The sequence below is a fragment of the Pimephales promelas genome, chromosome 12 (assembly GCF_988280905.1).
Source record: "Pimephales promelas chromosome 12, fPimPro1.hap1.1, whole genome shotgun sequence".
In the NCBI taxonomy this organism is placed as follows: Eukaryota; Metazoa; Chordata; class Actinopteri; order Cypriniformes; family Leuciscidae; genus Pimephales; species Pimephales promelas.
The window spans coordinates 744674-770113 of record NC_142780.1 but is presented as its reverse complement, the minus strand read 5'-3'; the positions used below and the strand labels follow the sequence as shown (position 1 = coordinate 770113).

The 25440-nt window shown below is 37.9% G+C and overlaps 2 protein-coding genes and 1 long non-coding RNA gene across 4 annotated transcripts; 2 read left to right on the top strand and 1 right to left on the bottom strand.

Annotated features, from left to right (window-relative positions):
• Positions 1-1177: 1177 nt before the first annotated feature.
• sri (sorcin) lies at positions 1178-10486 on the bottom strand. The gene is made up of 8 exons (XM_039674458.2): positions 10327-10486; positions 5570-5638; positions 5022-5091; positions 4887-4930; positions 4391-4538; positions 2630-2743; positions 2224-2282; positions 1178-1613 (listed from the first exon to the last, which is right to left on the bottom strand). Exons 1-8 carry the CDS (start codon positions 10363-10365, stop codon positions 1587-1589), a joined length of 570 nt encoding a protein of 189 aa, XP_039530392.1. The 5' UTR covers positions 10366-10486; the 3' UTR covers positions 1178-1586.
• On the top strand, positions 9999-10405 carry LOC120481036 (uncharacterized). Its single transcript, XR_005623235.2, has 2 exons — positions 9999-10085; positions 10175-10405. It is a non-coding gene; the product is annotated as an uncharacterized LOC120481036 (long non-coding RNA).
• A 1058-nt stretch (positions 10487-11544) lies between the features above and the next one.
• On the top strand, positions 11545-24016 carry nt5c3a (5'-nucleotidase, cytosolic IIIA). 2 transcript variants are annotated; one of them, XM_039674459.2, is made up of 9 exons: positions 11545-11798; positions 16220-16318; positions 18138-18207; positions 18759-18805; positions 18898-18983; positions 19344-19433; positions 20593-20755; positions 22763-22963; positions 23393-24016. In XM_039674459.2, exons 1-9 carry the CDS (start codon positions 11565-11567, stop codon positions 23492-23494), a joined length of 1092 nt encoding a protein of 363 aa, XP_039530393.1. In that variant the 5' UTR covers positions 11545-11564; the 3' UTR covers positions 23495-24016. The 2 variants fall into 2 exon arrangements, with proteins under 2 accessions (XP_039530393.1, XP_039530394.1); XM_039674460.2 differs by lacking the exon at positions 11545-11798 and adding an exon at positions 14963-15045.
• Positions 24017-25440: the final 1424 nt, after the last annotated feature.

Sequence of the window (25440 nt, the reverse complement as noted above, 5' to 3'; positions counted from 1 at the left end):
TCTCCTCTTTCTCTGTAGTGTTCATTCTGTTCAATCTTCACCTTTTTATTAATTTGCCACCACAATTAAATGCAGTGTTCAAATTCTGTTAGATTTGATATTGAATATTGCATATCCAGTGGATATTATGGAGAAAACTGACCCTAGACCAGTGGTTATAAGCAGATCTTCCTCTAAAAGCACAGTCCGAGTGAGAAAACACACACTAGTCTCAACAAGCCTTGCCAGCCTTACACACTTCACAGAGATCAGCGTTCAACTTTTTAAAGTCAGTAGGCTACTCAAAGGTATATTGCTCTAATTTGAATCTGAAAAGTAAGATGGATTTTACAGACGTTAAGATTTACATGCATTTAACCAACAGCCCAATAAAAACTCTGTTTCCCCAGTTAAACCAGTGTGGTGAACACACACTCATTCTGAGCGGAAGCTTTTACAGGTCAACAGAAATGGAGCAGTCGGGTCCTCAATCAACTTTTACTTAATTAAAAAAAGGTTCCCTTCATCTCAGTGGAATAAGATGTTGTGTCTTTTCATACATTATCTATATATATATACACACACACACACACACACACAAAAACTGGGCTTGATTCAGTTGTTCTGAAGGTATGTAAAAAAACTGTTTACACTTCTGGTCTTCGGGGTCAATATGACCCCACATTGAAATGAATGGGAAATGTGAAAAAAACTAAATATATTTTCTTCACGTGTCAAAAATAAATATATAAATAAATAAATCCGGCATAAATCTGAAAATTTAGGCCTAGTACTAGAGTGTAAATGTGTGGTATATGGATACAATATCTCCAAAAACACAGCATTAATGAATACATGAGAAGTAAACAAACAAACAAAAAAAAAGATATATCATTTGTATGATTAAAAATGTATATTTTTTGTACAATTACTCAATCAATAGTAGGGGTTGTAGAGACCCAGAAGCCCCGAAGTGTAAACTGGAAACGAAGACCATTTGAAGTTAAAGAAAGTCTTTAATGTCTGTAAAGTCCCAACACCGGCAAGGAATATTTGCGTGATTTGCAATATTTTCAACATTTTCTTTTATCAAATCAACTTATATTGGAGTACTAAACTGAACTACATAGTTTGTTATAACAATTAAATTAAAGAAGTTACCAGTGAGCAGAGCAAGAAACACACATGGATCGTGAGGTTATATTAGTAGAAGCTTTACTTCTCCATCATGTGTCCATATAGCAGCACTGAGTGAGGTTTGGCCTTCAGCACTCCTTCAGCCGAGTCACATTAAGACTTTCAAGCAGATGCACCGGAAGAGCATAAACACGCAGCACTGGACTGCCATTCATATATATGTACTATATGATGTATGATACATGAGTGCATAGATTGTTAATATCATTGGTGTAGAGGCACTACTTACATAGTGGTTAATAATGGTGCATAATGCTAACAATATTATTGAAATGTACGTCTAATATCGTAAGTACGACAATGCTATAAAAAGTATGACATGAAAGCACATGTGAGAGAATCGTTTAAAAATGCAGATTATAAAAAGGAATGAATTCTTTGAGGTCAAGCATGAATCCAGACGCTCCTCCTCAGATGCTCATGGTGCACTGGATGAACTGAGAGACCAGACATTAATATCATCATCATCATCATCATCATCATAAATAAATAATAAATACATTAGCTAATCACAGACAGTTCAGGTCATTCGCTTTATAAGAATGTTTTATAAAACAATGATAACTGCAATAGGATTGTGTTTCTGAATGAATCTCTAGAGTGAATGATTCAATGACTCACTCATAAAGACACTAATGTTCAATAATTAATAAATCAATCAACTCCTCTACATAGCAGCATTTGGAACCGTGGGTCACATGACTACAAGGACACGGTTAAACCGGACTGGGTGAGTAAAGTAAAAATTGAAAAACAATGCTATATTTTTTATTTAATGACTCTTAAAAGCCTAATTTCTGGCCTGAACTTATGAAATCAATATGACATCAACACTAGACACCCAGAGCACTTTGGTTTTCTTTAGAGGTTATATAATTATAAAATCATTATGAAAATAGCATTTCTTGCATATCTCCTGTTTTATTAACTGTCTTTCACGAGCGGATTTACAGCTTACGTTGAACTGAATATTAATTGTATTTCAAAAACACATCCTCTTGCCCTAAAGACGATATTAATATGTTCTGTAATGTTTTTAATACTTACATCATCGTATTGAAATGAAGCCATTCCCTGTTGAGCCTGATCCCGCTTTCTGAACGCATCTGATCATGAGACACAGTCACACAACGTCACACACCATCATTACACTGGAGGAACTCGCTGATCGGGAACAGCTAATACTCAATAGATGTCCCATTACACACAACACCACCGTACAGAGCGGCCCGGTTCAGCCGTATCACTGTAGTGTACACTCATTATCACATCATATCCTTCAAGGGTTGAAGCGTCGAGGAGGATGTAGGCTCGTGGTTTACTTGGCATCACTATTTCTGGGATATCGCGTATGTGGAAAATGTTTATTTTACTAAATGGAAATCAGATTCCATTCGCAATCAGAATTTAAGACAAAAAAAATAATAAATTGAGGAAGATTCTCCATACGTACCCGTCAAGCTCCTGAGTTTGACACAGCACGCCACATAATCATCGAAGCAGATCTTCCCGTTAGAGCTGTAGCGCTTTATGATGGAGTTGGTGGCCTGAGGACTCAGCCTGTACCCTGAACACACACACACACACACACAGATTACTCTCACAAGTCCAACTGTTTTCGTCCCTGATTTGCGTCATCAAGAATAGAAGCAGAAATAAAAACCGACAGATATTCTGATATTTCATTCAAAGGAAGACGTGGATCAGCAATTATATTAAAACATTGGGCTGATGATGTATTCAGAGATTCATTACTCTTCAACTACTCACTAATAAACACTTCACTTGTTTCATTACTGAATGAATCAGTGTTTTTGAATGAATCTCTTGAGTGAACGATTCAATGACTCACCAATAAAGACTTCACTTGTTTCATTACTGGATGAATTAGTGTTTTTGAATGAATTTCTTGAGAGAATGATTCAATGACTCACTAATAAATACTCCACCGGTTTCATTACTGAATGAATCAGTGTTTTTGAATGAATCTCTTAAGTAAATTATTAAATGACTCACTAATAAAGACTTCACTTGTTTCATTACTGGATGAATCAGTGTTTTTGAATGAATCTCTTGAGTGAATGATTCAATGAGTCACTAATAAAGACTTCACTACTTTCATAACTTGATGAATCAGTGTTTTTGCATGAATCTCTTAAGTGAATGATTCAATGACTCACTAATAAACACTTCACTTGTTTCATTACTGGATGAATCAGTGTTTTTGAACGAATCTCTTGATGAATCAGTGTTTTTGAATGAATCTCTTGAGTGAACAATTCAATGACTCACTAATAAATACTTCACTTGTTTCATTACTGGATGAATCAGTGTTTTTGAATGAATCTCTTGATGAATTAGTGTTTTTGAATGAATCTCTTGAGTGAACGATTCAATGACTCACTAATAAATACTTAACTTGTTTCATTACTGGATGAATCAGTGTTTTTGAATGAATCTCTTGAGTGAACGATTCAATGACACACTAATAAACACTTCACTTGTTTAATTACTGGATGAATCAGTGTTTTTTGAATAAATCTCTTGAGAGAATGATTCAATGACTCACTAATAAACACTTCACTTGTTTCATTACTGGATGAATCAGTGTTTTTGAATGAATCTCTTGAGTGAACGATTCAATGACTCACTAATAAACGCTTCAATTGTTTCATTACTGGATGAATCAGTGTTTTTGAACGAATCTCTTGATGAATCAGTGTTTTTGAATGAATCTCTTGAGTGAACGTTCAATGACTCACTAATAAATACTTCACCGGTTTCATCACTGTATGAATCAGTGTTTTTGAACGAATCTCTTAATGAATCAGTGTTTTTGAACGAATCTCTTGAATAACCGTCGCTTGTCTCCGCCTACTGGTGTAACGATGCATCACAATCTTTATTTGAAGAGTCAATTTACTTTCGAAAGGTGATTTCCTGTATTTGATCGCTACTGTAGACATCAGAGTTTATATCTGAACTCTACACTTATATCGCAGTCCCTCTGTGATCATCTGAATGACTGTAAGACAGAGATAATGATGCTGTGTGTTGAAAGACGGTTTCATATCTATCCGGCTGTCTCTGGATCAGAACACAGATCTGAATGTTCGCTGTGATCGGACTAGTCAAAGGTTTATTCATGATTCGACAGAGCCGAATCAGATGCTGGTGAACAAAGCTGGACGGACAGACGCGTGTGCGGCCTCACCCATGGAGGCGATGGCCTGGGTCATCTCCTGCGGGTCGACGGTGCCGCTCATGTCCCGGTCGATGCTCATGAAGTGCTGCTTCCAGCCGCTCAGGACCCCCCACAGCTCCTTGAACTCATTGAAGCCCATCGCACAAGACATGTCTCTCTGGAGAAGCGTTCAGTCACGGAGAACACTCACAAACAGACCAACTCCGTAACACTTTACTTGAATCTGCTATGTTTATGACATCTTTATGACAGGTTATGATGTATTGGTTTATGTCAAGTTCTCAAAAAGACATCTCAAACAATGTCATATTTGTATTAAAAATGTCGTAATTGAGTGAATGACACTTAATGACAGACATAAACATGCATAAATGTTCATATTCATGTGTCCTGTCATGATTATGAAGGTGTCGTGTCAGTCGTGTAACCCTAAAGTCTCATGTGTAATCGGTTTGAAACCCTTCAGAGTGTGTGTGTGTGTGTTCAGTGTGAGCGAGAAGGATACGTCGAGCATGCTGATCATCAGTCTACACGTCTCAATGTTGAAAGCTGCAAGACAAAGAATGTGTGATAAATAAGTAATGAGAGTTTATGTGAACTATGTGAAGTGTGTATTTGTGCTGGAGGAAGCGGGTCTTACGTCTGTAGCCGCCAGAGAAGTTGGCCTGAGTCAAACACGCCTGCAGCTCTTCTGCAGAGATCTGGCCATCCTGAACACACACAAATGTGAATTTATACTTTATATAAATTTTTTTATTTTTTATACTTGGAAGCCGATAAATCTAAATCCATTTTTGAGAGCCTGATTAAAAAAACTAAAGTTCCCGCCGTTAAAAGCCACGTCCCAAACACACAATCATGATGTTCTTATAATAGTGTTGTGTCGCTGATATGACAGGCCTGCGCTGCACAGATTTTCCCTTTCTAAGAGATTTTCAATCATATTTCAAGCAGTTCATAATCATCATGTTGGACAGTGGCGTCTGAAGAGTCTCAGCGGAAGGAGATAATGGATTATTTATCAGCTTTAACATATCAGCCCGACAACGATAACATTATCGGCCGATATATTGTGCATCCCTAATACATAATATTCATATCAGAAAAAATACAGGCGCAGTTCTGCAGAATGAGATGAGAAGTAGCTAATGATGTACTGCATTTAAACCCTCTATGAGGAGCTCTAACCTGTCCTGCGACTGTGGTGAAGTATCCGAACAGAGGATCCTGCTGCTGTCCGGGGAATCCTCCGGGAAACTGCGGGAAAACAGGATCACAAGGCATTTTTACACAGACAAAAGATATTCTACAGACAGAGCGGTAATAAAACTGTTGAAGTTACATTACCATACAGAGAAACACCATGAAAGGTCTAACAGTGCATTATATATAACTGTACTGTTAAATTTATTTATTTTCAAGTAAACACTTAATGTATACTTTACAGTAAAATGACATCACATATGAGCATATTATGTATAAGGCAGTGGCTATTTCCACTAAAGTGTGATTGACAGTCTAAACAAACAGCAAGAAAATGTAAGTGCAAGTAGTTCTTGTGTTTTATTGGGAAATTACTCGTCCCATCCCTACCTGAATATTAACTACTGTTCTGCACTTTATTTCCACTTTTTAAATCTTATTTTGTAGCCCTCAACCATCACTTTATAGCCCTTAATCCTGTAATTGTGGACAAATGTGGGCACAGAGGACTCAGGTGTGATCCTAGTTTTTATTTATTATAAATGTTATATCACTGTCTTCGATAAAGTTTTGTCTATCCATTTGTGGTGTTTTTTTTATATTTTGGGGGTATTTTTGAATTTATTTACTTCAAAAAGTACCATATTTTCTATGTAAATTATGCTTATTTTTATGTTTTATTTTTTTAATTTGTTTAACTACATTAAAATATCATTCCAATAAGTTTTTAGAGCTAAAACCTAAAGATGAAGTGACTTTGCTGTCTTATTTTGGCTTGTTTTCGAATGCTCTAAATTACAGTTTTTCCCATTCATTTCTATGGGTGCCCATTTTTGACCCAAATACAAGATTAAGAGTTTTTTTTTTCACCCTTTTAACATTGTAGAATTGTGTGTGTTCAGGAGGCAAACTTAGGTAAAGTAGCCAAGTCTTGTACCGCTCAGATCAAGGGAAGTATTTTTTTTTAAATAAATCAAAACTATTTTGCCCACATTTGTCCAGAATACGGTTTTAGGGTTAAATAAATCTCTCTGAGCTGATATGTGATGGGAAAAGAGAGAGGAATGAGTTTAGATTCACACTCGTGTCTAAAGCTGGCGCGTCTCTCACACACTGATCCTGTTATCAGACGGGTTTCTGCTGTAGTTCAGTCTGTCAATCACACACGGGGGGGCGGAGCTAGACAACACACCGGCTGATTACTGTGTATAATTATAATACACACACATGCATGTAAATACTTAAGAAATGTTTTATTTATATATAAAATATTTCTATATAATTATATGTACATGAAAATATTTCTTAAATATATACATGCCTGTGTGTTTATTTATTTAAATATACAAAATAATTATTCACAGTACACACACACTTGACAAACTTTTGTTTTGGATGCGATTAATCGTTTCACAGCACTAATTTGCATGTGGTGTTCCCTAAGTTAATAGGCAAACAAGAATACTTCAATATTTTACTTCATTATTTATAAAGAGGAAAAGAAAATAACTGAAGCGTGAGAAGAGGAAATGTGGAAATCACGGTTTTGCACAAGAGGATGGAGATCTGGACTCGAATCTGAAAGGCTGCAGGTTTAAAACATTCGAAGCCATCCATTACTTCTGTGTCCTTGAGCGAGATCCTACACTTTGTATTTGTAGTCGATCATTTCATCCCTTAAAACTCATCTCGGATCACCAAAATTACATATTTAAATGTTTTTTCCTTGTCTTCATGCCTTAAAATATCTTGAGTGTAACTCGACACCCTTGCCTCATTTAGTATGCGTGGTTCTATGAATATGCAAATGAGCCCCGCCTCCACTCACTCACTCACTGGTTAACGATCACACGTTGATCTGATTGGTTACAAGGTGGTTTGTGACGTCAGAAACACCACTGTTTCTAAAACTTTCCCTAGTGGAAAAACCACACGATTCATGGATTAGGTGATGTTTTTTTGCGATGACCTTTTTTAAACGTGACCCGATCTGGTGAATCGTTCATCGGAGGGGTGTAAATTTCTCAGGTTTCATTAAAATATGCCCGTTTTTCTTTCGGAGATGAACGAATGGTTTGGAAAGACTGAAGGGTGAGTGATCACGACACAATTTAGGTTTTTATTTTGGGGGAACTATTGAATAGAAAACACAGTTGTTTTTAATCTTGCCCAGCTTCTTCAGGCTTTCACGGCGTGTGACATGCTGAACCTCATTATTCTGTGATTGTACATTAACACTACCCGTCTGTGCCAGTGCTGTTTTTGACTAAAGGCCCTTGCACACCGAGTCTGATATTTTCGTATGCGTTTAGATGGCTTAAACACTATTCAAACTGCTTGCTAGTACCATAGACTGTAAAAGGCTAGTACGGATGCGAAAAATGCAGAAAATCAAACCTGATCTGATTTTTTTTTTAAGTTTCGGAGGCGGAGTCACAGCGCTTCTTTTACAGTGCAGCTTCAATCTGACCAATCAGAGCCAAGCTTTTCAGGTCCAGTGGAAGCAGACTCGAAGAGATGGAGATCTGCCCTCAGAACAGTTTTAGTTGCTGTTTGCATTAATAAATAGGAGGATAGGTCTGCTTTGCATTTGCTAATATGACTAGCACGTGAATACTGACGTTAACCACTGTAACATGATACGGACACTGATTTCCAGGAACTGCAGCACTGGGCAAATAGTCTAAGTCTTTGATAAATGTGTTTATCTGTCTTAAAACAACTATAAAACACGTTAACAAAATCCGGAAACTCAAAGGCACTCTTTGGAAAGGTTAAAAAGCCTTTATTGATTTAGCTTGGTTATTTTAAACCTGTAAAACTCTGGATGGGTTTCACCAGTGACTCGAACTATAAAACAGTGTCTAATTCATCTGCAAAAAACTGAATTAGTCATTATTAAAACATGTACAACATTGCATTAACGTTATCTTTATTTGCAAAATTAAGCTGTGTATTTATTTCTGATTTCCTAAACAATTTAGCTTCATTGTTATGATGCAAGTTATCTCTGAAATGTTTGAAAAATAATATTATGGACATAAAGTTGCTTTGTCTTGAGCAAACAGAGACTAAGACCAGAAGAACTGCGGCAGCGTCTCGAAGGTGGTGCCGGCCGGCCTGCAAAGCTGCAGTACTGTGAAAAAGCACTTGTGTAAAAATGCTGTAAATGAGAATGTTTTCAAAAATAATGTCATAATCATAAATAGATTTTATTTATCAATTCATTTTATTAGTTAACTGTTATTAACTTTTAACAGTTAAGTAAATCAAATCAATAGGTGTTTAGTACCCTTTACGTTTAAAACAGCTTTTGTCCCGGTATTGCACATAGTTTTTAGTTTTGCAGGTTTTAAGAAGCGTCTTTGGGAACGTTGCCACAGTTCTTCTGGTCTTAGTCTCTGTTTTTTCTGTTATAATTTCAGATGCACTCGATGATGGTGAGATCCGACCTCCGTGTGGAGCATTGGCTGTTGTCAGAATCCAAATTTCACTGGATTATTATTACAATTAATGGCACAATTTATGTCTGGAAATGTAAACTGATATTTCCTACAACAAAATATAACTGGCTTAAAACCATTTCTTTGAGGCGAAAATACTAGTGTGTCTAAGACTTCTACACAGAACTGTATAATTAGTACAAAATTAGTTGTTTCAAAATAGCACACTTCACATTAACTAATGATTAAAACACTTGAAGTATACAGATTATTAGTCTGGCTGCAAGTATACTTAGCATATTCTGCTATTGTGTGACATCATCACAGTTTTGAACGGATTTTTAGAACAGATAAGTGAACTTAAAAATGCAATTTTCAGCTGAGTGTATTATCTTAGCCCTCCCTTTTGGATGCAACTTTCAAATTACTCGACAAAAAATTACATCCTGAGAAAAGTGGATTTCTGGGGGTGAAACCCCATTGACTCCCATTCATTCTGCACTCGACCGCGAGCGCCCCCGCATGGACAGAGACGCGTTACTGCAGCCAGTCCAGAACCCGGAAGTAACCAGCCAGTGCCAATTCTCGTCAATTCTGGCGTTAATGAGAATCAGTGTAGGTTAATTCATACAGTGAAAACTATCAGTGATTTATTTTTTACATTTGATTAATTCAGTTTCTGTTGTTAAATAAAAAATAACCCTAATGTAGGTAGGATAACCTGACCCCTGTGGTTTACAATGATGTTAAACACTTCAGTAAAACACTGGTCTAGAGATGCTTTCTGGTCACAAACAGATTGTGAAACACATATATGTAGCTTATATAATTTTAAATATATTTTAAAGATAATTTAAGTTTATTTTACACACTTATTTGATGAGCTATTGCATTTTTCTTCAATATCGTGCAGCCCTGCCTTACTGGGAGCCACTGAGCATGCGCAGTCTTGGACTAACCCACTGGTCTACAACACTACAAACATTCAACCGACACACCCAGCCAAGGGTCACTGCAACGAGCGGAGAAGAGCAAGTGTGTTTAGAGGTAAACCCGAGGTGGGCGACCAGCAACACTGATGTCGAATCTAACCTAACCCTAACCTAACCCTCTGCCCTTTAAACGGAACAATTCCTCTTTCCATCAGCCACTACACCAGGAATATATCCAGAACTACAGATCATCCCGAAACTGCGTTATCCAGATCTCCATCTGACCGACGTGTATCAATCCGCATCATCGAGCTTTCCAGATCAACACACAGATCACATCATGAACACACACTGAACACACTCATACCCCTCCCGCTGCTGGAGCGCCATAGCCCTGGAAGTTCATCCTGACCGAGAGATTCTCCGGGACGAGTGAGTGGAGGAGTCCGGCAAGGAGTCACAGCGACTGCGGATGTGTGTGTGTATGTGTGTGTGTGTGTGTGTGTGTGAGAGAGAGAGAGAGAGAGAGAGAGTCTCCGCCCTCTTCCGTGATCGAGGATCTGTGTGTGTGTGTGTGTGTGTGTGAGAGAGAGAGAGTCTTTTTTTATTGCAATTTCAAGATTTACAAACAAACATGGCTGCATAACTTTCTTTTCTTATATAGAGTACAAAGAAAATATAGCCAGAGGGAGCAGCACTTAATACAACAAGAAAATAAATGAAGTCTAAGTACAAAAAGGATATTTGTAAGGAAAATAAACATAAAAAAAACCCATAAATAAATAAGTAAATGGGAAGAATTATGATAAAACATACATGACAATAACGGGTGAATGCAGTCTTTGTTCATCCATTAATCTCAGTTGGGAAGAGTTTTAGGGTATCATATATTTTTTGTGCCTTAGGACCTTTCAAAGTTTTTAAGGATTTTATATACAGTTCAAATTCCTACAAGAAAACTACAAATTTGGGAGATGATTTCACAATTCTACACTTATGAATGAAGAATTTGGCTAGACATACAATTGTATTAATACATAGACTTTTTTTGACTTTAAGATCACTTTATTTACAAAAACATTTAAGGTATAATATCTTTAGTAAATTTTTCCAATTAAAAAGAGAGCATTAAAAAAAAAATACACCATCATTCAATTTTCTTTTTCGTGACAACCAAATTGCCATTTTAGCTTGTCCATATAGAAAATTTAATAAAACGTGAGAGAGAGAGAGAGAGAGAGAGAGAGAGAGAGAGAGAGAGAGAGAGAGAGAGAGAGAGAGAGAGAGAGAGAGAGAGAGAGAGAGAGAGTGAGAGAGAGTGTGTGTGTGTGTGTGTGTGTCTGTCAGCCTTCCTCCGTTTTTAAAAATCAGTCACTAAATACAGGACTGGGCAGAAAATAAAAAAAAATGTTAAACCTTGTCGCTCGTGGTTGTCTATAGCGTCTCCCTGATGAAAATGTTGTTTCATTGCGTTATTATCACATATAAAACAATCGACTAACATCTTTATCTCATTTTTAATAATATTTGAGGTGAGGGACCCCTGCCGGCCACTGTGCGCGCTGCAGTGTGTGTGACGGAGTGTGCTCTGGTTGCATACTTCACATGTGGACTACAGTAGTGCGTCATCCGGGTCTTCAGTGCTTCTGCCAGCCCGTGAACGCAGAGTGTGTGCGACGGGATCTTCTAACCGGAGGAGAGATGGACAGGAGTGCGGTGGTGAAAGTCGGCGCGGTGGCGAGCGCTACTGTGTGCGCGCTCTTCGGAGGAGTCGTGCTCGCGCAGTACATGCTCAGCAAAAAGCAGAGAGCAGGGAAGAAAACCAAGATCATAGAAATGGTGAGCTTATATCTATATACAATCTGTGTAATGGCTTTCACTGCGCGGGAACGAGCGGCGCGTAACACCAGGCTGACACAAGCCGGAAGTTGACATCTGTCTGTCGTTGAATGTAAATATGTATGTGACGATGATGACGATGATGAAGATGAAGACGGTGGTCGCGTGAAGCTTCTGCCATCATCAGGGGCCCCGCGCGCGCCTCTGACGTCACGAACTGCGTAGCTGTGCTGTAGAGGTCATCCCGCGCTCAGCTCAGGCAGAATAAACACACACTTTATAGTGTCACTTGCTGTCGATCACCCCACAAGGAAATAGCTTTTTACAGGTTATTGTCTTATCTAAGCAGGCGTATGTTTAAACTTGACAAATCCGACGGGCTCTGAGACTACTGACCTGCTTTAGAAGTAGTATCCCATGAGGCATTGCGAATAACATATTTAAAAACTGGATGAATATAAAACTGTTGATTGGCATATAGAAACAATATATTATACAATATATCAGTCAAAATAAAGACATTTTATTGTGTCACTCTCAGTCAGAACGCCCCACCTCAAACATTTCTCTTTGCAAATGTAAAGAAAATAGCTTTTTTACAGGTTATTGTCTTCTTTAATGCCTCGAGATACTAAAATAACAATCACTGCAGGCTTACAGTTGTTTTTCTCAGTCGCTTTGGTGCCTTTCTCAGATCAGAATTGAAATTCTCTGAACGACCTGTTCAATCTTCATCATCGTGTCGCTCGTGCATCAAAAAAGCAGTTTCTTATTTCTTTGAACAAGTTGCTAATGCCTTGGTATATGATTACGTACAATTATCAACTGTTTCCTACATTATCGATCGCTTATGTCATGTTGAATGCATTATAATGGGTCTCACGCCCACACCATCAGACTTTAGTTCACAGCAAGTCTTTACATGCAAAATGCTTGAACATGTAGTCATAATATGTGCAGGTTTCCCTCAGGAGATTGTCCTTTATTCACATTTTCTTTTTTGTTTTTGTGCCATACAGTGCTTTCTTTTCCTTTCTGCGTTGCAATGACATGTCCAGTCTTTTGCAATCACACTCCCACAACACTAATGTGTGTAACTGACAATTTGCAATAACGGTCATTAAAACTTTAGCCATAGTTTAGATCAGAACATCTCAGAACATCGCTGACATGTTCACTGACAGATATTCACTTCTGAGAGATGAACTGAGGATTGTGAGCAAGAGACTGGCTTGGTGTTTCGCGATTTGTACGAATTGTTTTTAGAAATACACTTAAAATGTCGAGGATGTTTTGAGAAATGTACTACAGAGATGTAAACTTGTTTGAAAGTCCAACAAAAAGATGAATTGTTGAAGACTGAACTGAACTACAATCCCATGAAGCATTGCGAATGATAATCAAAATAAAAACAGTGGATAAATATAAAACTGTTGAGTTAAAGGTACAGTATGTAAGTTTTCACCGTGATTGAGGGGGCGGGGCCTGATCGCCTCGGAGCGATAGTGCTACGTTCACTGCGCGACATTTCATGAAAATGCAATCGCGAGTGTCTTAACTGTGAGTGTAAATGCAATTAAGAAAAGTAACATTTAAATGACCGTTCATCATCAACATGTTAAACCTATCCAATCATTTCTGTAATACATTTTTATTTTAAATTGGCAACTTATAAAAGCGTTAAAAATATGTATTCAATTTACATATTAAAACTAGTGTATGAAATGGGAAGTGTAAATTATATAGTTACATTTTCATTTTGCACCAAACGTTGCACAAATGTAATGGCAAATATAAATTTAAATACAGAAATGTATTGTCATTTTGCATATTACAATTCAAATTGAATATTGCTACCCATATCAACTGAGTTGTAATTTCTGTTCTTGTCAGTCAGTAATCGTGAACCAAGAGGACCGAACGACACAACAGCGTGCGAGATGCTGCATCATAGATATATACACATAGATCCCCAGTCATCTATTTCTATGATTTCTACAAGCGGAAATGCGGATATAACGTGATTGATATGCAACAAGAGACGAGCCGTTATTTAAAACTAGAATTTCTCTTTTAGAAATCCTTGGGAACTTTTGGGATAAAGTAATATATCACACTGTGCAAGTGGTTTTTGAATATTTTATTACAAAAAAAAATCATACATATTGTACCTTTAAAGATGTTGAAACAATATATTTAAGGTTTATTGCAAAATATGCATATATGTACGCAAACATTTAAGCAGTTTGAGAGTGAGGGAGAGAGATTGATTATGTCATCGCAGTGCCTCATGGGAGTGGGTGGAACTAAAAGAGCCATTGGCTTGTTTTGATTCTCTGATTGGTGGAGATTTTTTCAGAATCATGGGTAATGTAGTTTTTACCAGGAATTCCGCTGTTAAGCGTGATTATTTAAGATATTAGTTAAAACAATGCGGACTAACAGCTTCAAAACAGGCGTATAGCATCCGTTAACAGCCTCGGACCGGGAAGTATGGAGAGAAGAACGTGTTTTTAACATACAAGCATGAAAACCTGCTCTAGTAGAGCCCAGAACAACACCAGATCTGAAGCGAGCGACTCCTTTAACCTCATCAGAAACACATTGGTAAAGGTAATCCATAAGGACTCGGAAGTGACACAAGCGCTGCGTGTGATGAACAGGAACAGTTCACATCTGATAATCTAATAGCAAACAGTGCTTTCTTGACACATGTGTGTTAATGTTCACTATCAGAGACTATATTTGACTTCTGACGACTGATAGGCAGCCTGGGGTCAGATGACAGCGTTCAAGCATTGAAACAATCAGTGTGTGACGATTAAAGCCGGTGCAGTGTGTCTTATCAGAAACTGACTCTCCCATAACTATGAGGAATCCATAATGCATGTACAGTCAGGTCCACTTATCATCTCAGATCCAGCCGAACGCATGATAGCGGAGTCGAACCCTGACCGCACTGAGCCACACGATCACTCGACCTTTAGCAGAATCCCTCATTAACCAAAGGTCAATGTTGACACATCTATCGGTGTAGTGTTTAAAGTTGTTTTGCATGCTTTAAGTGTGTGTGTGTGTCTTTAAGAGGGGCGTTTGTGTCATGTGACACCCTGTGGGGGTTAGATGGGGTGTTGTCAGTTTTAAGGGAACGCCCTGTGTGTGTGTGTGTGTGTGTCAGGACTATATAAGTGTGTGTCAGATAAAAAACATTTTCTTCTGTTTGACACGACGCCTGCCGGAGGTCGAGGTATGCCGTGAACACACACTCCAGTTATACGAGTTTATGCTTACGATGCCAGGACACGACATAAATCATATATCGGTGCTTTTGCGATTGCTTGCATGCAAACAGAAGTGCATTATTGACATGTTGTGCATGCGGTCGATGTTAATGCTAACACTTATGAGTTATGATTAATACGGTCTCGTCTGGTAGACTTCAGAACCGCTCGATCTGTCTCTCGTGATGACTCGGGTCTGTTTACCGTGTGTGTGTGTTTGAGGGGTGGATCACAGTTATGTTGTTGTTCAATGTATTTTTGGAAGAGACCCGACCTTCCCCGTGACGGACGACATGTCGACACTGACTGAATTACAGTCTAACCCTGACCTGTTCACCAGTACTGAGACCAGTCTCTAACTCAACTAAACATTACAAACATGCTAACACTTTACAATACGTTCATTACCTTAATTAACATGGATACTTCTACAGCATTTATTAATCTAGTTAATTTCAACATTTACTAATATGTTATTAAAATCAAAGGTTGTATTGGTGAACATTAGTTACTCTACTGTGAACTAACACTGAACGACTGTTTTTATTAACTAACCCTAACAAAGATGAATAAATACTGTAAGAAATGTACTGTATTGCTCATTGTTAGTGTGTGTTAGTTAAACTAATGTTAACTAATGAACCTGATTGTAAAGAGTTACCAAAAACATAAATGTTCATTGACATAAATATTAGTTTGAAACCTTAAACTAAACCAAAAATAGAAATGTGTGTTGAAGCACTAAAATTATTAACTGTATAAAAATAAATAAATACTCAATTAAACCTAAATAGTAAATTTTAAAGAAGCAATCGGAATTACAAAAAGATGGAACTAAAAATTGCATGAAAGCTACAAATATATCATAACACTTCTCTAATATGTAATATTTATATTGCAGCCAAAGCATGAAGACTGTAAATATGATATGACGTGTTTTAGAAATATTAGAATGCATTTAAGTAGTGAGTTTAGCTTGGAGTTATTAATGTGAACGCTGTTTACCTGTGAATGATATATGGATATCCTAGAACCAGTGTCTCTGTCTGGCTCCTCCCTCTCTGCAGTGACGTCACCAGAGAGGGGCGGGGCCACCGAAGGGCTTGCTCTCATTGGTCGTGTGTGTGTTTGTGTGTGCAGATGCCTGAGTTTGAGAAGAGCACGGTCCACATCAGAGACCCGGAGCGAGTGGAGCAGATCATCTGCAGTCTCATTAAAGGTGGAGCGCCGAAACTGCAGGTACAGGGACACTCAAACACACATACAGCATCCATGACACGAGCCAGATCAGTGTTTATCATTATTAATCCTCAGATCCAGATCAGTGTTTATGGTTATTAATCATCAGATCCAGATCAGTGTTTATGGTTATTAATCATCAGATCCAGATCAGTGTTTATGGTTATTAATCCTCAGATCCAGATCAGTGTTTATGGTTATTAATCATCAGAGCCAGATCAGTGTTTATGGTTATTAATCCTCAGATCCAGATCAGTGTTTATCATTATTAATCATCAGATCCAGATCAGTGTTTATGGTTATTAATCCTCAGATCCAGATCAGTGTTTATGGTTATTAATCATCAGAGCCAGATCAGTGTTTATGGTTATTAATCCTCAGATCCAGATCAGTGTTTATGGTTATTAATCATCAGATCCAGATCAGTGTTTATGGTTATTAATCCTCAGATCCAGATCAGTGTTTATGGTTATTAATCATCAGATCCAGATCAGTGTTTATGGTTATTAATCATCAGAGCCAGATCAGTGTTTATGGTTATTAATCATCAGAGCCAGATCAGTGTTTATCATTATTAATCATCAGAGCCAGATCAGTGTTTATCGTTATTAATCCTCAGATCCAGATCAGTGTTTATCATTATTAATCCTCAGATCCAGATCAGTGTTTATCATTATTAATCATCAGATCCAGATCAGTGTTTATGGTTATTAATCAGATCCAGATCAGTGTTTATGGTTATTAATCCTCAGATCCAGATCAGTGTTTATCATTATTAATCCTCAGATCCAGATCAGTGTTTATCGTTATTAATCCTCAGATCCAGATCAGTGTTTATGGTTATTAATCATCAGATCCAGATCAGTGTTTATCGTTATTAATCATCAGATCCAGATCAGTGTTTATGGTTATTAATCATCAGATCCAGATCAGTGTTTATGGTTATTAATCCTCAGATCCAGATCAGTGTTTATGGTTATTAATCCTCAGATCCAGATCAGTGTTTATCGTTATTAATCCTCAGATCCAGATCAGTGTTTATGGTTATTAATCATCAGATCCAGATCAGTGTTTATCGTTATTAATCATCAGATCCAGATCAGTGTTTATGGTTATTAATCATCAGATACAGATCAGTGTTTATCGTTATTAATCATCAGATCCAGATCAGTGTTTATCATTATTAATCATCAGATCCAGATCAGTGTTTATGGTTATTAATCCTCAGATCCAGATCAGTGTTTATGGTTATTAATCATCAGATCCAGATCAGTGTTTATGGTTATTAATCCTCAGATCCAGATCAGTGTTTATGGTTATTAATCATCAGATCCAGATCAGTGTTTATCATTATTAATCATCAGATCCAGATCAGTGTTTATGGTTATTAATCCTCAGATCCAGATCAGTGTTTATCATTATTAATCATCAGATCCAGATCAGTGTTTATGGTTATTAATCATCAGATCCAGATCAGTGTTTATGGTTATTAATCCTCAGATCCAGATCAGTGTTTATCATTATTAATCCTCAGATCCAGATCAGTGTTTATCATTATTAATCCTCAGATCCAGATCAGTGTTTATGGTTATTAATCAGATCCAGATCAGTGTTTATGGTTATTAATCCTCAGATCCAGATCAGTGTTTATGGTTATTAATCATCAGATCCAGATCAGTGTTTATCATTATTAATCATCAGATCCAGATCAGTGTTTATCATTATTAATCCTCAGATCCAGATCAGTGTTTATCATTATTAATCCTCAGATCCAGATCAGTGTTTATCTTTATCTGTGACTCCCTCTTCTGCTCCTTAGATCATCACAGACTTCGACATGACGTTAAGCAGGTTTGCTGTCAATGGAAAACGTTGCCCAACATGTCACAGTGAGTGAAACAATGAACTTGTCATCTATATGTCAATATCTTTCTTGAAAAAAAATAATGTATTTCATTGAAATAAAAAAAAAAAAAACATTTATGAATGTCAAATTTCACACGGAATAGTAAAATAAGAATTTAAAGGGTCTGTTTTCACCAAAGTATGCAGAAATTCAGGGATGAACCACTTCTTTCCACATTAGAAAAGTCAGTGCAAGTGGATAATAAACTAACTTTAGCTGGAAACTTTAGCTTATATCAAGTTTATCTCTGTAAAGCTGCTTTGGAAAATCCACATTGTTAAAAACGCTTTATAAATGAGGATGACTTGACTTGATAATTTTTTATAAATCAATTAAAAAGCTGAAATATTGTCCTTAAACTGTGCAAGTTTATAATTTACTGGATAATAACATTCTTTTACTGAATTAATTCTGAAAACCTGTTTAAAGGATAACCCTTTCTGTCAGAATATACATTTTAAAGTCACTGAATTGAACTGATGGATATATGGAAGTGAAAGTCTGAGATCCAGTGATCTGTATTTGCCTTCACAGACATCATTGATAACTGCAAGCTGGTGACCGATGACTGCAGGAAGCAGGTGTGTGAGATGAAGATCTGCTTTCTTCTGTCACGTGAGCGTTTAAAGTTTGTGAAAGTATATTTACGTGGTAAAAATGTGCTGTTTTCCAGCTGCACCAGCTAAAGGAGACGTATTATCCTATAGAGATCGACCCTCATCTCACCATGGAGGAGAAATACCCATTTATGGTGGAGTGGTGAGTTCAAACACAATATTGCTCATTATAATAATTTATGCGCAGAATAAAGGGGCGGGGCCTGGTTGAGTTAGTTAGTGGTGTGTTAAAGGGGCAGGGCATTTCCCAAACACACTCGAAGCGCTCGACCAATCACAACACACTGCTCCAGTCAACCAATCAGAGCACAGTGTGCTTTTCAGAAGGAGGGGCTTCATAGAGGCAGGAAGTAAACAGAGCGTTACTGACAGACTGGGAAGAGAGGAGCCGCAACAATGGAGAATATGAGGAGAATAATCAACATTCAAGCAGGAGAACCTGTTCTAGTAGAGCCTGAAACACATCAAGACTCGGTAATTAAATAAAGTATTTTTTCCTCAGGTATTTTAAGTCACACACGTTATTGGTGGAACAGAGATTGCAGAAGGACAAACTCCCAGAGGTCGTCAGAGAGTCGGACGTCTGTCTAAGGTACAAACACATCATCTCGCTGACATCATGATGGTTCCACAAGCTTTGCTCCCATTTTATACTTATACTAGTCTTTAACTTATATACTTGCATTAAAAACACAAGTTAGGTACAATGCACTTATTGTGTTAATGTTGTTTTGTAAAACTCTTGTTCTGCTGTTGATGTGGATACGGGTAAGGTTACCCAGACAGCAACATAGTGTCGGCCCAGATCCGACACTATGTAGGGACAGGTTTGCTGGTATGGGTAGGGTTACGCATGGGTTAATGGGTAAGGGAAGGTCAATAGAGTCATTATAGATGCAATAACATTTTTTAAATTCAAGCACAATGTAAAAACATGTATGAACGTGCACTATAAATATGCAAATGTGTCACTCAGAGATCCACTGGTTGACGATCACACGTTGATCTGATTGGTTAAAGGTGGTTTGTGACGTCAGCGATTTCAAAGCGTGTTTTTGAGACTGTCTTTGGTTCACTGCAGTTTTAAGGAGGAAATACTCAGCAATGCTGTCCACTTATCAACGCACACACGGTTTAAAGCGTATTAATAACACAACATACACACATAAACAACATTTAAAACTAGATTATTTACCAAAGAGGGACTTTAATTTAAATGTTACATATAGTGTCCAGATACACTATTAAAATAAGCAATTGAATCACTCTGATTCGCAAATGAATCGTTCAGTGTGATTCGTCAATCAATTCAGCAGAATCGTTCTCAAATCTCAGAGGGGGGGATTTCTTCTGCTGGAAATAATGATTAACCATATTTTTTATGAAATGCAAGAGTAAATAGTACAATATTATGCTTTGAATTGTAGTGAAGTAAAAGTAAACATTTCCCAAATTAAAATGTACACTTTACTACTGTCCACCGCCGCTATTACAGTCCTTCCACACTGAGTCCAAATGTTCATTCATATGCGTGTTTTCATATTCATCATTCGGTGGATCTGAACTGTCGAACACCTCTCAAAATGCTTGAGACGGATGCGAAATACGCAGAAAATCAAAGCCGATCTGAATTTTTGCAGGTAGTTTGTAAACGGGATTAACACAACGGGAGGTTGTATTTATTTTTTAATATGGGAAAATTTCGGACTCTGTGCAAAGACCTTTACTCTAAAGCTTCATGTGTTTGACAGGGACGGGTACGAGCAGTTCTTCGACCGGCTGCTCCAGCACAACGTTCCCGTCTTCATCTTCTCCGCGGGTCTGGGAGACATTCTGGAGGAAATCATCCGACAGGCCGGCGTCTACCACAACAACGTCAAAGTCGTGTCCAACTTCATGGATTTTGATGAGAATGTGAGTCTCGAGTCTCCTTTATAAGTATCCTGGGTTCAGATTATTATCCTGGGTTCAGATTAATATCCTGAGTTCAGATTAATACCCTGGGTTCAGATTATTATCCTGGGTCAGATTAATACCCTGGGTTCAGATTAATATCCTGGGTTCAGATTATTATCCTGGGTTCAGAATAATACCCTGGGTTCAGATTAATATCCCGGGTTCAGATTATTATCCTGGGTTCAGATTAATACCCTGGGTTCAGATTAATGTCCCGGGTTCAGATTATTATCCTGGGTTCAGATTAATATCCCGTGTTCAGATTATTATCCTGGGTCAGATTAATATCCCGGGTTCAGATTAATATCCTGGGTTCAGATTAATATCCTGGGTTCAGATTAATATCCCGGGTTCAGATTATTATCCTGGGTTCAGATTAATACCCTGGGTTCAGATTAATATCCCGGGTTCAGATTAATATCCTGGGTTCAGATTATTATCCCGGGTTCAGATTAATATCCCGGGTTCAGATTAATATCCTGGGTTCAGATTATTATCCCGGGTTCAGATTAATACCCTGGGTTCAGATTAATATCCTGGGTTCAGATTATTATCCTGGGTTCAGATTAATACCCTGGTTTCAGATTAATATCCTGGGTTCAGATTATTATCCTGGGTTCAGAATAATACCCTGGGTTCAGATTAATATCCCGGGTTCAGATTATTATCCTGGGTTCAGATTAATACCCTGGGTTCAGATTAATGTCCCGGGTTCAGATTATTATCCTGGGTTCAGATTAATATCCCGTGTTCAGATTATTATCCTGGGTCAGATTAATATCCCGGGTTCAGATTAATATCCTGGGTTCAGATTAATATCCTGGGTTCAGATTAATATCCCGGGTTCAGATTATTATCCTGGGTTCAGATTAATACCCTGATTTCAGATTATTATCCTGGGTTCAGATTAATACCCTGGGTTCAGATTAATATCCCGGGTTCAGATTAATATCCTGGGTTCAGATTATTATCCCGGGTTCAGATTAATATCTCGGGTTCAGATTAATATCCTGGGTTCAGATTATTATCCCGGGTTCAGATTAATACCCTGGGTTCAGATTAATATCCTGGGTTCAGATTATTATCCTGGGTTCAGATTAATACCCTGGTTTCAGATTAATATCCTGGGTTCAGATTATTATCCTGGGTTCAGATTAATATCCTGGGTTCAGATTATTATCCTGGGTTCAGATTAATACCCTGGGTTCAGATTATTATCCTGGGTTCAGATTATTATCCTGGGTTCTGATTATTATCCTGGGTTCAGATTAATATCCTGGGTTCAGATTAATATCCCGGGTTCAGATTATTATTCTGGGTTCAGATTAATATCCTGTGTTCATATTATTATCCTGGGTTCAGATTATTATCCTGGGTTCAGATTATTATCCTGGGTTCAGATTAATACCCTGGGTTCAGATTAATATCCCGGGTTCAGATTAATATCCTGTGTTCAGATTATTATCCTGGGTTCAGATTATTATCCTGGGTTCAGATTATTATCCTGGGTTCAGATTAATATCCCGGGTTCAGATTAATATCCTGTGTTCAGATTATTATCCTGGGTTCAGATTATTATCCTGGGTTCAGATTATTATCCTGGGTTCAGATTAATATCCTGGGTTCAGATTAATATCCCGGGTTCAGATTATTATTCTGGGTTCAGATTAATATCCTGTGTTCATATTATTATCCTGGGTTCAGATTATTATCCTGGGTTCAGATTATTATCCTGGGTTCAGATTAATACCCTGGGTTCAGATTAATATCCCGGGTTCAGATTAATATCCTGTGTTCAGATTATTATCCTGGGTTCAGATTATTATCCTGGGTTCAGATTATTATCCTGGGTTCAGATTAATATCCCGGGTTCAGATTAATATCCTGGGTTCAGATTAATATCCCGGGTTCAGATTATCCGCTGGGATGATCGTGTGGTGATCAGGATCTTCTGTTGTCCTGCAGGGGCTTCTGAAAGGCTTTAAAGGAGAGGTGGTCCATGTTTACAACAAGCACGACGGTGCCCTGAGGAACACAGAGTATTTCAAACAGCTGAAGGAGAACGGGAACATTATCCTGCTGGGAGACTCGCTCGGAGATCTCAACATGGCGGACGGCGTTCCCAACGTGGAGAACATCCTCAAGATCGGATTTCTCAATGACAAGGTGCGTACGATTCCTTTAGGATTCGGTTTAGGATTCATATTTTCAACGCTTGCACCTTGAAACCTGTTTCAAAGTTTGCGTTCTCGAGCCGCCAATCACTGTTCTTGAGCAAATGAACGGCCAGAACACATTTTTCTTTTCTGTTTTCAGTTAAACAGTGTCTTGTTAGCGAATCCCAAGTTAATAACTAATGATCTTTGCAATGAAAATCATGCTTTTCAATCAAAACTAACTTTATCTGGACAATAACTTTATTCTAGAGCTGCTGTAAAGCCCAAACTATCTCTGTTACTGTAATTCCCTTTTATGACTATAAAGCTGCTTTTAAACAGTCTATATTGTTAAAAGATCTGTACAAATGAAGGACACTTGACTGTTGTTTTCTCGGGGGATTGCACTGATGGATGAGGATCGTGTTGTGTTTCACAGGTAGAGGAGCGGCTGGAGAAGTTCATGGACTCTTATGATATTGTCCTGGTGAGGGATGAAACACTTGAAGTGCCTAATTCCATTCTTCAGAAGATCTTATAATGGACACAGACTCAGTTCCAAGATTCCTGGATAATTCCCGCGCTGAGGCCGGCCATCATCTGTCCTCATAAGCCATACACGCGACCTTTGACCTTTTTAAAGTTCTGCCCTCTCATCATAATGAACTATTTTAATAAACACAACTGGGTTCTAAACACGTATTACATCATTTGCAAATTGGTAAAATTATTGTTTGTAGTATTTTTGATATGGAAATATGTGTTTGCGATAAAAGTTGGGAGTGTGAACACCAAAGCCCGGCTGACGCATCAAACTCATGATCGTTCTGAAGATGATGTGCACTTTTAAAGTCTGTTACAGTTCTCATGGAACTTTGCATTTCATGTCGGTTTGCACAGATAAAAAATAAAGCAATGCTATAAATTGCTCCCAAAGCCATGATGTTTCATGTATTGTCTTTGAGAATGTTTTAGCATAAGTTTATTCAAGTTTCGGTGTTAAAATGTGCACAGCCTCCTGGTCACCTGTGAGGTGTACGCAATAAAGGCATTTTTCTCATCAGTGTTTGACTCTATTAGATAACGCATGAATGAACGATAAAGATTTATGCAAAGTTTGCAATAACTGAAGGTGATATTCATTTGCATATTCATAGAACCACGCAAAGGGGTACCACTGTCGTTTTTTTTTTTTCGGCCAAAAATTAAGTTTCTCCAATCTTCTCAAAACTCTGGATTCTGATAGAGGGCCATGAGACTTAAACCTGAGTGCAAAAATGGAGGCTCTAGACCCTTCCAGAGCTGAGATATGGAAACTCAAAAATTCCACCCGGAAAAAAAAACGACAGTGGTACCCCTTTCGGTTTTTTTTTTTTTTCGGGCGAAAAATTAAGTGTCTCCAATCTTCTTAAAACTCTGGATTCTGATAGAGGGCCATGAGACTTAAACCTGAGTGCAAAAATGGAGGCTCTAGACCCTTCCAGAGCTGAGATATGGAAACTCAAAAATTCCACCCGGAAAAAAAAAACGACAGTGGTACCCCTTTCGTTTTTTTTTTCGGGCGAAAAATTAAGTTTCTCCAATCTTCTCAAAACTCTGGATTCTGATAGAGGGCCATGAGACTTAAACCTGAGTGCAAAAATGGAGGCTCTAGACCCTTCCAGAGCTGAGATATGGAAACTCAAAAATTCCACCCGGAAAAAAAAAAACGACAGTGGTACCCCTTTCGTTTTTTTTTATTCGGGCGAAAAATTAAGTTTCTCCAATCTTCTCAAAACTCTGGATTCTGATAGAGGGCCATGAGACTTAAACCTGAGTGCAAAAATGGAGGCTCTAGACCCTTCCAGAGCTGAGATATGGAAACTCAAAAATTCCACCCGGAAAAAAAAAAACGACAGTGGTACCCCTTTCGGTTTTTTTTTTTTGGGCGAAAAATTAAGTTTCTCCAATCTTCTCAAAACTCTGGATTCTGATAGAGGGCCATGAGACTTAAACCTGAGTGCAAAAATGGAGGCTCTAGACCCTTCCAGAGCTGAGATATGGAAACTCAAAAATTCCACCCGGAAAAAAAAAAACGACAGTGGTACCCCTTTCGTTTTTTTTATTTCGGGCGAAAAATTAAGTGTCTCCAATCTTCTCAAAACTCTGGATTCTAATAGAGGGCCATGAGACTTAAACCTGAGTGCAAAAATGGAGGCTCTAGACCCTTCCAGAGCTGAGATATGGAAACTCAAAAATTCCACCCGGAAAAAAAACAACAACAGTGGTACCCCTTTCGTTTTTTTTTCCGGCGAAAAAAAGACTTAAACCTGAGACTTAATTAAGTTTCTCCAATCTTCTCAAAACTCTGGATTCTGATAGAGGGCCGTGAGACTTAAACCTGAGTGCAAAAATGGAGGCTCTAGACCCTTCCAGAGCTGAGATATGGAAACTCAAAAATTCCACCCGGAAAAAAAAAACGACAGTGGTACCCCTTTCGTTTTTTTT